This window comes from Amblyomma maculatum, chromosome 11 (assembly GCF_055883805.1).
Source record: "Amblyomma maculatum isolate TAMU_Amacu chromosome 11, ASM5588380v1, whole genome shotgun sequence".
Lineage (NCBI taxonomy): Eukaryota > Metazoa > Arthropoda > Arachnida > Ixodida > Ixodidae > Amblyomma > Amblyomma maculatum.
In genome coordinates, this window is record NC_139354.1 from 136,772,187 (window position 1) to 136,785,642 (window position 13,456).

Genomic DNA, 13,456 nt, shown 5'->3' on the forward strand with positions numbered 1-13,456 from the left:
AAGAGAGTGCAGCAGGGTGGTTTAAAGTTCAGAAATGGTTAGCGCGTGACGTCAGCGTCGCATACCGTGTTTGGAAAGAATTCTAAAGCCACTAATACCATGTTCGAGTCTGTACTACTTATCTTACTCCACAATCGCTACTTGCACATACTCCTGTGGGAACGAAGAGGCCAAGAGATACAGTGGAAAAGAACGACTTATGTGATGAACATCAAAATGCCAGGGAAACAGGTTTTGAAGGGAACTTTCCGCAGAATGTGAGACCAAGTGGCCTCGACTTCTTTCGCATCTAAACCGATATACCGCTGCTAGTTTAATCAGTCGCTGTCAGCTGCAGACGTTTAGCGGCCTAAAGGCGTAAATTTGTTTTGTCCCTTTCATGCATCTACTGTTCGTTTACTTCGTTTGCTATACTACTTTCTCCTGCTGGTAACGGTGTATACTTTTCTCGGGATAGTATGCGTATAGGGTAAGCAGCCCGTTACTTTGTATTGCGGGAATAGCAAGTGAAAGATTCTTGAATAAATAAAGTGGGCTGCGTATTTCTTAAATGTCCCGGATTGCTTTCAGCTTCCATATCTCGGTACCCATTATCCTTTTTTATGGGCACTTCGGCAAATTCGCGTTCTGACAGTTGCCACGCGCAAAGCAGCGTAGTGAGCACCGGCACTAGGCGAGGTCGACAAATGGCCCCGGCACCGAACTTCACTGACACTTCTGTTTGTCGTTAGTTTATATAAGATGCTTAAATTGAGGAGAAAGCGGGGGGGGGGGGGGGGGGGGGATCTAAGCTACGTATCCCAGTTTTTGCCGAGGTAACCTTAATTGTCCTCGTCTGCCGCGGCTCCACTCGTGGAATATATTGGCGTCCATTAATTACGCTACTCGCTAAATCGCTAAGCACCATTTATTTCTGCATCTATTTTATCTCACACGCACTCAATAACGCGCAGTCGCAATTGCTCATAAATGTGATATAACATCGATATAGATTCCTATAATGTCCATTTTCAGAAAAAAAAATCTCTAAGGACATGCCTTCTTGTCTTAAGAGTATTCAGTTCAGTTCAGTCGTTCAGTCGTGTCCGACTCTTCGTGACCCTATGTGCCATGTCACGCCACGCTTTTCGGTCTCTCACTATCTTCCTAACATCACATAACTTCATCTGCAGTGCCTCGAAGATGTCATCTAACCATCGCGTTCGCTGCCTACCCCATCTCCGGCGACCCTCAACCTTTCCCAACATCAAATTTTCTCCAGCGACTCCTCTCTTCTCATCAAATGACCAAAGTAGCTGAGCTTTAACTTTAGAATTTGACCCTCCAATGAGCAGTCAGGGTTTATGGCCGACAATATCGACAAATCTGATCTTCTGGCTGTCCAAGGAAATCTCAAGAGTCTTCGCCAGCACTACAATTCAAACGCGTCAATTCTTCGGCGGTCAGCCTTTTTCACAGTCCAACTCTCGCATCAATACATCACAATTGGAAAGACCATAGCACGAGTTATACGGATCTTGGATTGCAGACTAATGTCTCTGCTCTTTACTAGGCGGTCAAGGCTAACCATTGCTCTCTTTCTCAGAAGCAGGCGTCTCCTAATTTCATGGCTGCAGTCTCCTTCCGAGGTAATCTTGGAGCCCAAGAAGAGAAAATCTGTCACAGCTTCCACTTCTTGTCCATTGATGCTCCAGGACTTGATAGGGCACGACGCCATGATCTTTGTCTTTTTAGTGTTCAGTTTAAGCCCAAACTGCTCACTCTCCTCTTGTACACGTAATGCGTTGTACACGTTCTTCTTGTAATGCGTTGTAAGAGTATACAACGCATTATTCCTCGCCCAATATTCTTGGAGGTTCGATTCGCATCTCCCGCGCCCATCTCGAATAAGAAACCCAGGTTATTATGACGTGACGAGATGTTATTTTATGGCATCTCGTGGCATCATACAACCGGCCACCTCATCGGTAACATGCTACGACAGCCTCCATCTACCATCTATCAGATCCAAGCCCGTGATTTCTCACTCACAGGGCAGGCCACCGCGTTAATATTTCCACGAAACATGCGGTAGTCTGTTCTCCATTTATATAAAGTGACAACCTGCCCTCCCCTAAAACGCAACTCGCCATAAATGCGCCGCATCCTAATCAATTTTGGATTATATGTCGCGTGAGGCAACTCACTTAGTTTTCGAAATACGCAGCCAAATACGGTTCAAGACCTTAGTACGAATATCGAGTGCTTCAGATTAAGGCAGCTCGCATTTCGCATTTGGCTCATATGCGAGGTCATTCCGTATGTTAAAAAACTTTTTCGTCACTCTTAAACATGTGGAAGTGAGATGGTTTTGTTCCTCTATTTTTCTAGAACTAAATGACGAGCCACTTATGCATACAATGTAGAGCACGCGTACTCGTCAGAAGAAAGCGTCGCACTTTGCGCCATGCACGTCTTTAGTTTTCTTTTTTGTTCCGCCCACTCACTGTTGACCAGACGCATCGATCTTTTTTCCTAATAAGCTCGCCGTTCTTGATATTATCTTGTCCACACCTGCATTGCACACTCCCAAAACAGCATAAAACAGAAACAGTCCTTTCTACTGCAATAACGTTTCGTTGTTACGGCGACATATCGACCTCGGGTCCAGACGTAGATGGCACTGGGATTGAGCGTAGCACGGATGCGTCGGCACCGCTTCGCGCGTTAGTCTGTTACACGTACTTTGGCGACATAGAGCGGTCCTGAGAAATGAAAGAAAACACTAAGGACCTGCAAATGTTTTCCAACTTCATAGTAAACTTAAAACCATCTTTGATATTTTACCCTTAACAACCTAGAAAACAAAATTCACGAAACGCGTGGTTACCTGGTCCTGCTTTTGAAGCTACAGTTATGCGACCTTTGCAGGAAATGGCCAATGCTTCCTTTCTGACAGCCAAGGCATTGCTTCTGTAAGAGTAAAAGAAATACTGCCATCATATCGGAGTTTTTTTCTTACCGTGAGGCGTATTTGTTTGGTGACAAAAAGAGGTCGCACTGATCGCCAACGTGTGCATCAGGTTCCATACATAGCCATGGACAACGGCCAATTTGTTACGATGCCCCAAGGAACAGATACATGCAGTGGACGTATTATTCGTTTATTTCAAAGCCATTGGAGAACCCGATAAGCTGTAATTTTACGTTGTATGTAACCCATATTCATTCTTCACGCTGTAAACATTGTCAGCCCATGTTTCAGACTTCGCACTTTATTGCTTTGTGTAATGAAATGCAGCATTACTCGACGATAACTTTTGTATGCATTTAATGACCGCAGTTATCTTTTCCCGTTCTTTATTCATGTTATTTTCAGTACCTCTCTCCTTCCTCCTTTTTCTCCCCGATTCCCTTTCCTACGCAAAGTAGCGTCACAGCTAGTTCTAAATGCCGGCTCAATTCTCTGTTATTCAATAAGGAATTTATATCGTTGAAGTCAGTCTTAAACCGTTAGGGATAACGGTGACGCTTTCCGATATATCCCGCGCTGTCGGTCCTGTCACTGTTTTCGGCGTCGTCGCTTACAGTGAGAAATCCGCGCATGTCTCTGCCACCTAGTTGGCAGGTGTCGGTGGTGCCTGATTGGTCGGTGGACTATGTGGCGTCGAGACCACATTGCATGGCCAATATTGCGGATGCTGCCAACTCAGGCTACTCCTACAAGTGGAAGTGTGAGAAGGAAGTAGCACCATCCTGGACCCTTGCATCAAGAACGCCAATCCAAACCTTCATAGGCACGGTTGTGTGCTTGGTTAGAGAGGAGCTATGTGTTCATGTTGGGTAGCCTTTCCCTTATTGTTGTAGTTTACGAATGTACGTTCATGAATATGCGGATGATAAAGATGTGAAATAAGATATTAATTATTAAACAGTATCAAACGGAACACAGGCGCAAAAGTACCGGGTAAATGGAATCCATTAATGGGGTCGTTTCGCATACTCTAAAAGGCGGAGATTATGTACCCTTAATTGTGTTTAGTTTTTTACATACCACTTTTCCTCGCCAATTGTATTTAGGGACTTTTTTTTTTTCTTCTAAATTTTTTCAATAATGTAGATAATGCTTGCGTTTCTTATGAGCATTCGTTGGCAGTTACGGACTTCTCATGATATTCATATTTATTATGAACACTTCTCTGTACGCCTCTCATGGAGTTTTCTGCTCTTCTAAACAATAGACGACATTTTGTGGAAATGTCTCAAAACAGCAGCCTAGTGAGACGGCCGTACAAAGACCGGACCTTTGCAAGACGCACTTTCTAACTGCCTCAAATCTACATCCATCATGAATCCGCTCGGAGGTACTGAAAGCGCGAAAAATTTAAGGCGAGTTAAATTTTAAAAATGGTAGTTTATTTCGTGTCAAGAGTGAGGTAGAGTGTGTAGTCGCTCACCAGATGCATCGGACGGCATTCCTTCGCGGAAGATGGGCTTGATCAGGCAATCTTGCGCTCGCAGCGCCTTCGCTGCCTGTCTCGTTGCCACAATGGCTTCAGGTAGGCCTGGTAGAATCAAGGGTCGACCAGTGAACCACGCTGCCGCGGTAATGCTCTCCCCACGCTTCGTCACACGTTCTTCTTTGCGGCATTGCCTACAGTCTTTCTCATATACCGACGATTTGCGCAACCCAGGCATAATGGTTTCTTCTCTCCTGTCGCAGGGACATCCTCGACTAGGCGTAGAAAGCTTGACTAGTTGGTTTCTGTTACAATTGTGAGACATTGTCCCAGCGCGCGAAAAACACACACTCCAAGGTAGAAGAGACAACATGAACGCCGGACTTCAACTGAGCTTTATTTGACAAACAGGCGTATATGTCCTTTGTTCGTGTGTTTTTCGTGCACTCGAAGGATGTCTCATAGTTGTTCTTTGCTAGAGTCGACTTTTTCGCAGGATCAGCTTCCAGTCCTTTTAAGAAGGATATGCTTTTTGCACCACGGTGATCAGGAGGTAGAGCATGAAGTGAACTTTCCGGTACTTCACGCGCGGATGTATAGCAGCTTGGCTTCCGCGCGCGCACAAGGTGAGGTGAGGGGAGGAAGAAGGGGGCTGGCTTTCGAAGCCTCTGCTGAAAGTGAAGATTGGGTTGCTGGTATCTGCACAGGAAAAGTGTAGTTTGCAACATTGTTTCTACCGCGTCGCCGTGGTTTCATTTATATTCCTAAAATGTAATGGCGTGAAGCATTCATAAAAGAAGGTGAGAGCAGTGAAAAGCGGGTGCTCCCTTTTGATGTGTAGCTTTGGTGTGTGTTGGCAGAGCTCGAATGTATCATGGCTAAAAGTAAAACTTTCCGCATGATACTCAACTCCAATAGCGATGTCAGCTGTCCTTTCTATTCCTTCCTGGTACAGACCCCATTACTAAACATAAGCTGCTGTAGCATAGACGCCTTCTTCCAATATCGCGTGCCCTGGGTGGCTTTAACGCACCTTGCCTCCACATGCCTACCGTAATGAATGCCATATGCGTCGCCCGTGTGTCATCAAGAGTTGCTTCCCTGCGTTGCGCTTCACAGTGGCTCGCGGCGCCATTGGAGCATGCCGCACCCAGCCGAACAGCAACAAGGCACAGTTGCAACCAATGTAAATTTCAGTCCATGTATGGTCAATTGTAAGGGAATTTTCTTGATTCTTCTTACGCATTCCTTGCAAAGCCAGAACTGGGGGATTTGAAAGGCCCGAGTTCTAGGTTTCAAGGTTTAGCCTTCTATGGTGATTGGCATCGATATTTGATTATCCACTTTTACACAAAATAACAGGTCGCTTTTGTACCCAAGCCACTGATGATAAAGGTAGTTGTTTCGTGTCATTATTTACTATAACTTTATTGTGGTGTCATATTATGTGCACAAGGAGTGGGCAATTATTGAGGCATTCGGTAAAGTAAGATTCATCTATCCTTTTTTTTCCTAGAACAAACAGTGCAAATTTATCCAAAGAGAAATAGAATAACAGGCCACGGACTCACTGCTGCATTCACGATTGTGCGGAGGTAATTTGGAGACCAGTGCGCTCGTCGATTCGATTCGTTTGTCTTTGCTATATACCTCGAACTATTTTATTTCAGAAAATCCTGAAATTAGGGTTGGCTAACAGACTGTTGCAATTTCTCTACATTCGACATTACCCTCGACAGGAAGAACGAGGTTGGTTGGCAGATGCTCAGTGAAATATTGAAATATTCAGGATGCGAAAAATACGCGCCTTCATTTAAAAAATAAAAAAAAAAAACATTAAGCATTTTGGCTACTTTCTGAACGCCATTTTTATAAGTAGATTTAAAGATTCTGCCTTAAAAAATGAAGATGCTCCTGAAACACAATTTTGTTAACTGTGACAACCCATATGTTTATTCAATGAATAGCATGCTTAACAAGCATTGTCGCAAAGATGCATCCTCCAGCTTTGCCTTTGCTCGCATGCAGAGTAGCTCCTGTCTCCCAGACCTGACAGCTACAGACCCTGTCTCCTTGCTTGAGACGTCTAGGAAGACTAGCTAGCTCCTTCTCCAGCACTTAGAAACAATCTCCCTTCGGCGGTTCATTTTTGAGAAGCTCAGCATAAAAATAAAGAATCCTCAAAGCGCAAACTGCTGCAGTGTAAAGCTTGGGGAATGCGCGGAATCATAGAGCGGTCGGTCAAAGACTCTCATACGTGTTTAAGCTGCGCATTTCTTTTCCGCTCTCTTTTTGCTCCCGTTGTCTCACCGTTATTAACAATAGTGTCTTAAGGCATTCCTGTTTTGAAACGATAACGTCACTACGCGAGGTAAAGCCAAGGTCACCGTGTGCTTCCGATGACCTTCAAACTGCTTCGAGATCAAGTTGGAACTTCAGCCACAACCACTTTGGGCAGCTATGTTCCAACCAAAGGTCAAAGTCAAGGTCAAAGGTCAACTAACGTGGGAAGTAGTTAAACGCGTAAGCAGCTGCGTGGCGGGACACATGAACGCTGACGCCCATCTAGAGTATATATAGGGGCGCGCCGCGCACCTCGGCCGGAGTTATCGCCACACGCTAGATTTAACCGAAGCTAAACCACGGCCCTTTTTTTCCCAATGAAAATGTCAAGAATTTTGTTTTTGGTCATGTATTAAAACCATCTCATGTTTATAGGAGGTCTTAATGCTTGGTAAGGGTTTTCTGTTTATACTTCGTCTTTCCACACACTACGTAAGAACCCCTTCTCGATTTTCTGTTCCTGGGCTTTGTCAAGCTGCAGTTAAAAACATTTTGTTTATGTACCTCTGAGATAATTTCTTCGGTTGTGTAAAATTAAGATTAAATTTAAGTGATCTACAAAAGTTCCACCCATATCTGTGAGAAGAGCAACTTTTTTGTCCTCAGCGCGGTTCGCATTCCCTAAGTACGCGAATTTGAATTTGCAGAATGTGGACTGCGGAGCTAGCGGTGCCACAGTCGGGACTGCATCCAGTCCAGCTGCCGGTGAGGCCGCGGACGACGTGGACAGCGCAGCCACAGTGCCCGCACGTCACGTGGGGGTAGTAGCACCACGTCGGCCTTTGGACGACCAGCTGCGAACCTTGTACTTCGAGGACGGCAAGCGGCGCATCGACTTCGTGCTGGCCTACCAGAAGCTTGAGGACAGCGTCTCAGAAAGCTACCGGCGCGTTTTCGAGGAGAACCTTATCAAGGAAGGCCTCGATCTTGAACTCGAGGACGCAACGGTGAGGCAGTGAGCGAAAGCACAAGTAACGCTGAAACTAAACTAATAGTTGCCCCACGCGAGCGTCCACTAGATATTTCCGCGAGTTGCCGTAGTTTAGCTGGATACTGACGATAAATTTGATTTCTATCAGCATTAGACAGCTTCTACACAGAGCGTTATATTTATGACTAGATATTCGTCAGGTTTGCACGCGGTATAGACAAACTTTCCTTCACTGTGAACGCCAGTGATACTGCGAACCTGAATCCCTGCACTTTCCGCATGAGACAAGGATGCCCTCATGCATGTCATGTATTAAAAGCATATCATGTTTGTTTGTGTTTATTTTGTTTTTGTACCTCTGAGAAAATTTCTGCGGCTGTGTAAAATTAAGATTAAATTTATGTGATATACGACAGTTCCACCTATATCTGTGAGAAGAATAACTTTTTCGGCTGAGGGCGGAAATTCATATTTACATTATTGCAGTTTTTGTTGGTTATCAGGCACTCCTAACATAGGCAGATAAGATAGTTACTCCTAATACAACACCCACTGCAATCGCTCAGGAAACCCGGGACATAGACGAGAAAAGCAGACAGCTTTGCCTTGTCGGTCTATCGTCCTTGATTGCGTCGTCATTTGCTCATGCGCTTTTCTCGATGGCTAACAATTAACCTTTTTTGTACAAGTTAGCAAAAGCTATTCATATTTGAACCACCATATCAGTGCTCATTCACGGAGAAGACAGCATACGGCAATTGAAACACAGGATATGCGTTTGATTTGAGAAAGACTACTGTTTTATTTAGATAATAATCATATCGTAACAATATATACACGGAAAATCAGGAAAAGGTGAAGTAGCTTGGCAAATATATTGCGGAAACAAAATAACTGATAATCAGCTGCACTAGCAAGCAATAGCAGACGAACTCAGCAGGGAATCAGATGTAAGAATGCGACAAGAAATTTCCAAGAGTGGGATAGTCGTAAACGGCTGAAGTAAAGCGCAATAAACAATATCGATGTAAAAATGCTCCTCCCGCTATATTATTTCGATGATAATTATGATGCCTACATTCTACTCTAAAGAATAAGAACTGATCATGAACAGGGATCGTTCAAGATAACAGACAGGCATTGTTCCCAGCTAAAACAGCTGCAGCGCAAATTTCACGGCCATATGGAATAACCCAGAGTGAAAGAAAATTACCATATATCCAGTTTTGTGGCCATTACGTAAGGAGCATCGGAAGAGGTGCTGAGCTTTGTCTATTTCCATATTAAATTACAAAATTGAAATTTATACCCTATATGTGCTTAATACCTTACTAGCTTTTTAAGGACAAGATGTTTGTGATTCTTATATCTATTTTTAAGGTAATCCTAAGGCGGTAGAGGCACAAGCAAGTTCCACGTCTGTGGAGTGGCAGGTAGTGATTACATTTTTGTTTCTGCCAAAAAATTATGCTAAAGCATGCACACTGAGATTCAATGAGCACTTCGCTAGAAGTGTCCTTTATATGGCGCTGTATAAAAGCTAAGCATCTCGTTTCAAGTCTGTGTTTCATCGCTGAAGGGGAACCTTGCAGTGGGGTGGCCCACAACATCAACAGTCCCGGTAACGAGTGATGATGTTCATGAGCTGATTCTTCTGGACTGCTGAATATTCGTCACAGATATTCGATATGTTGGATATATCAAGGCAGCGTGTTGGCTTTAATATTATCAATATCCTAGACATGCGCACGCTTTCAGCAAAATGGGTGCCCAAGTTTTTTAAGCATAAGCGGAAAGAGGCATGTGGTTAGGTGAGTAAGTTTTCCCCCATTTTAATGACTTTTTTATATAATTTAGTTACGGCGCATGAAGCTTGGCTCCACATTTATAACCTCCTATCTTTTTAGTTCCAGACCCAAGAATTAGGCAAAGAAGTCATGGAGTCCATTTTCTAGGATCAAGGCAGTGTTCTGACGCGGTCCTTTCTGCCTCATTGTTATAGTATGACAGGACAATATTACGGCAGCCACTTTGACAAGTTTAAGGAAGCAATCAACAGGAAACTCCGAGAAAAGCTGCTCAAAGGAAATTATTTCATGAAGAATAATGCACCTTCGCACTTGTTTAAGTTTGTTGCTGCCATGTGGACGACACCGAGTTTCCAGTTGGGCCATCATTCCGCCTATATACTACCTCGACACATACTCCGAGTCTGCGTCGTTTTCAGCGGGCGATTTTCGCCCTCGTCTGATTGATGTAAACGCTGGAACCGGTAATGAGAAATCTAACTGATATTCAGTTCCAGTGCACCAATCAGGTTACTCATAGTGAGAGCGAAAACAACACTTATGAAAACGGCCCAAACTCGGATTACGTGCCTTAGGTGTTCTAACAACCTCCAGCTTCCTAGCCTGAAGACACGTCTGAAGAGTACCAATATGGCAACATTGCTGACGTAAAGGATGTGGCTAAGAGCAGGTAGGAACGCTTATATGCTATGTGGCTCTTATATAGACTAGAAAGACCTTAATTTCACGAATGCGTAGATCTGAAGAGAAAATATGTTGCTAAATATACGTGCACTTTCAGAACTCTCACTTCATTTCGTTTACGAAAACAGAACTTCTCAGCGCACCTCACATGTATCGAATCAAGACATGAGGAGTTTTCAGAATGACTTCCCTGAGAACGCTCAGTTCAGTTCAGTCGTTCAGTCGTGTCCGACTCTTCGTGACCCTATGGGCCATGTCACGCCACGCTTTCCGGTCGTCTCTCACTGTCTTCCTAACATCACATAATTTCATCTGCAGTGCCTCGAGTAGACCCTCTAACCATCGCGTTCGCTGCCTACCCCTTCTCCGGAGACCCTCAACCTTTCCCAACATCAACTCTTTCTCCAGCGACTCCTCCCTTCTCATCAGATGACCAAAGTAGCTCAGCTTTAACTTTAGAATTTGACCCTCCAATGAGCAGTCAGGGTTTATGGTCGACAATATCGACTGATTTGACCTTCTGGCAGTCCAAGGAACTCTCTAGAGTCTTCGCCAGCACCACAATTCAAACGCGTCAATTCTTCGTGGTCAGCCTTTTTCACAGTCCAACTCTCGGATCCATACATCACAACTAGAAAGCCCATAGCACGAGTTATACGGATATTGGTTGGCAGACTAATGTCTCTGCTCTTTACCAGGCGGTCAAGGCTAACCATTGCTCTCTTTCCCAGAAGCAGGCGTCTCCTAATTTCATGGCTGCAGTCTCCTTCCGAGGTAATCTTGGAACCCAAGAAGAGAAAATCTGTCACAGCTTCCACTTCTTGTCCATTGATGCTCCAGGACTTGATAGGGCAAGACGCCATGATCTTTGTCTTTTTAATGTTCAGTTTAAGTCCAAACTTCTCACTCTCTTCTTGTACGCGCATCAGAAGTCTCTTGAGTTCCACTTCACTTTCTGCCATTAAAGTGGTATCATCCGCATATCTAAGGTTGTTGATACGTTTTCCAGCAATCTTCACTCCAGCTGAAGACTCGTCCAGACCGGCCTTCCTCATGATGCACTCTGCATATAAGTTAAATAGGCAGGGCGACTGTATGCAGCCTTGTCTCACTCCTTTCTCGATCAGCAACCAATTAGTAAGACCATGTCCAGTTCTGACTGGGGCCTCTTGCCCTTCATACAGGTTCCTGAGGAGACAGATGAGGTGAATTGGAACTCCCATCTCTTGGAGAGCTTGCCACGATCTGCTGTGATCTACGCAGTCAAACGCTTTCGCATAATCAATAAAGCAGAAGTAGAGGGGTTTCTGGAACTCTCTTGCTTTTTCCCTGATCCAGCGAAGGTTGGCAATCTGATCTCTCGTTCCTCTGCCCTTGCGAAACCCAGCTTGCACGTCCGGAAGCTCCCGATCCACATACTGCTGCAGCCTACCTTGGAGGATTTTCAACATCACCTTGCTAGCATGCGAAATAAGCGCGATCGTGCGGTAGTTGGAACAATCTTTGGCACTGCCTTTCTTTGGAATGCGGATGTAAACTGACCTCCTCCAATCCTGTGGCCACTGCAGGGTTGTCCAAATCTTCTGACATAATGTATGCAGAATGTTAACAGCATCATGGTTGAGGTTTTGAAGCAACTCAGCTGGAATGCCATCAATTCCGCTAGCTTTGTTCTTGCAAGGCTGGCTAAGGCCCATTCAACTTCACTCTTCAGGATGCCCCGCTCGAGACCACTAATGACAACCGTCTTACGTTGGGTTTGCACATTCGGGTCCTTCTTGTACAGTTCTTCTGTGTATTCCTGCCACCTCTTCTTTATCTCTGAGACTTCAGTGAGGTCCTTGCCTAGTTTGTCCTTTATCACGCCCAGCTTAGCACAGAAGCTTCTTTTGATATCTTTGATTGTCTTATACAGAGCTGTTGTGTTCCTTAATTGGCTGTTTTCCTGAACTGCTTGGCACTGTATGTTCAGGAAGGCATTCTTATCTCTCCTTGCTATTTTCTGAAAATCCGCGTTGAGAACCTTGTATCTTTGTGAGAACGCTACAGTAAGCATTATTTAAGACACAGTTTAAAGCATTTTTCCAAGGGCTGCCCATGCTGCCTAACAGCTATCAGGCCTTCCTATCCGTTCTGTCATGGTCGTTCCGTGTCAGCAGTTTTCCACTCCTGTGGAAGAAAAGCGGCCTTCAAGGAGGTTGGTGCGAACTTATTGGTGAGCGGAACAGATGTTAAGCTTGGCCATTCCCAGATGTACTGTGTGTATGTTGATAGAGAAATGTCAGAACTATCTCTGAATACTATGCAGCTGAAAAATCATGCTCCAGCCGGTGCGTGCGGAGTACACCAACGGTTTAAGCAGTCAAAGAGATCTCATTCCTTATCAGAGTGATGCAATGAAACGATAACTGGTAAATTGAACGCTTTCTTTTGGAAATAGTGAAGAGCATGCAGCCACATGTGCTTAACTGATATAGTATTCGGCCACCTGGTGCAGTTCGTTTACGCTGCTGCCTCTGTATACAACGCATCACACCCACACTCTTGAAACAAGCAAGCAGCGCTATAGCTGCAAAACGAACTGCTGATTTTGTATATAATGTAGAAACAAAAAAGCTGGAGAAAAGTTTGTTCATTCCTTGTATTGCACCAGCATTTGGTAAGAAGAGAAGTTTCTAGAGTTTTTTTAATATGCTTTATTTTTTATTCATTGCAACACAGACTTCTCGTGATGGGAAGACCCACTTCCTCAAGATCCATGCGCCCTGGAAGGTGCTCATAAAATACGCTGAGAAGCTTCACCTCCGAATGCCCATCAAGGTACGTTTCTCTCTTACCATCTGTCTGTCGACACGGACGCGCAAATGAAAAATCAGCCTATCAAGTAAGATTCCTTTACAAGCGAAACTTTGTTCGCTGCATAGGAAGCAATGTAAAACTCTCTGAGGAGCTACAATGCGAAAACATTCTTTTGTCTACACTTCATGTAGCAACACATGTAGCAAAAATATGTCTATAAAATTCCATATGACAATGTCCAAGCTTCCTTGTATCCACCACCCAGGTATAAACACAGGTAGTAATGATAGGTGTTTATCACAATGGTCCTTATAAACAGATTTTATATATGTCTACCTTAGTGTCAGGAATTAACTCATTAACGTAGGCCGTCATTTTCTGGCCCGTTTACGCCGAAATTTGAGACAAGCGCATTTCTACAACAAAAACTTGTTTATAAATATTTTTCACCT

At 44.3% G+C, this 13,456-nt stretch overlaps 1 protein-coding gene across 1 annotated transcript in view; it reads left to right on the forward strand.

Annotated features, from left to right (window-relative positions):
* LOC146175045 (anoctamin-4-like) overlaps nucleotides 1–13,456 on the forward strand; it is a 104,530-nt gene that overhangs the window by 25,993 nt on the left and 65,081 nt on the right. The window contains exons 2-3 of the mRNA XM_084584402.1: nucleotides 7,430–7,729; nucleotides 12,927–13,025. Coding sequence (XP_084440528.1) covers nucleotides 7,430–7,729; nucleotides 12,927–13,025 — 399 coding nt within the window. The remainder of the gene's footprint in view (nucleotides 1–7,429; nucleotides 7,730–12,926; nucleotides 13,026–13,456) is intronic.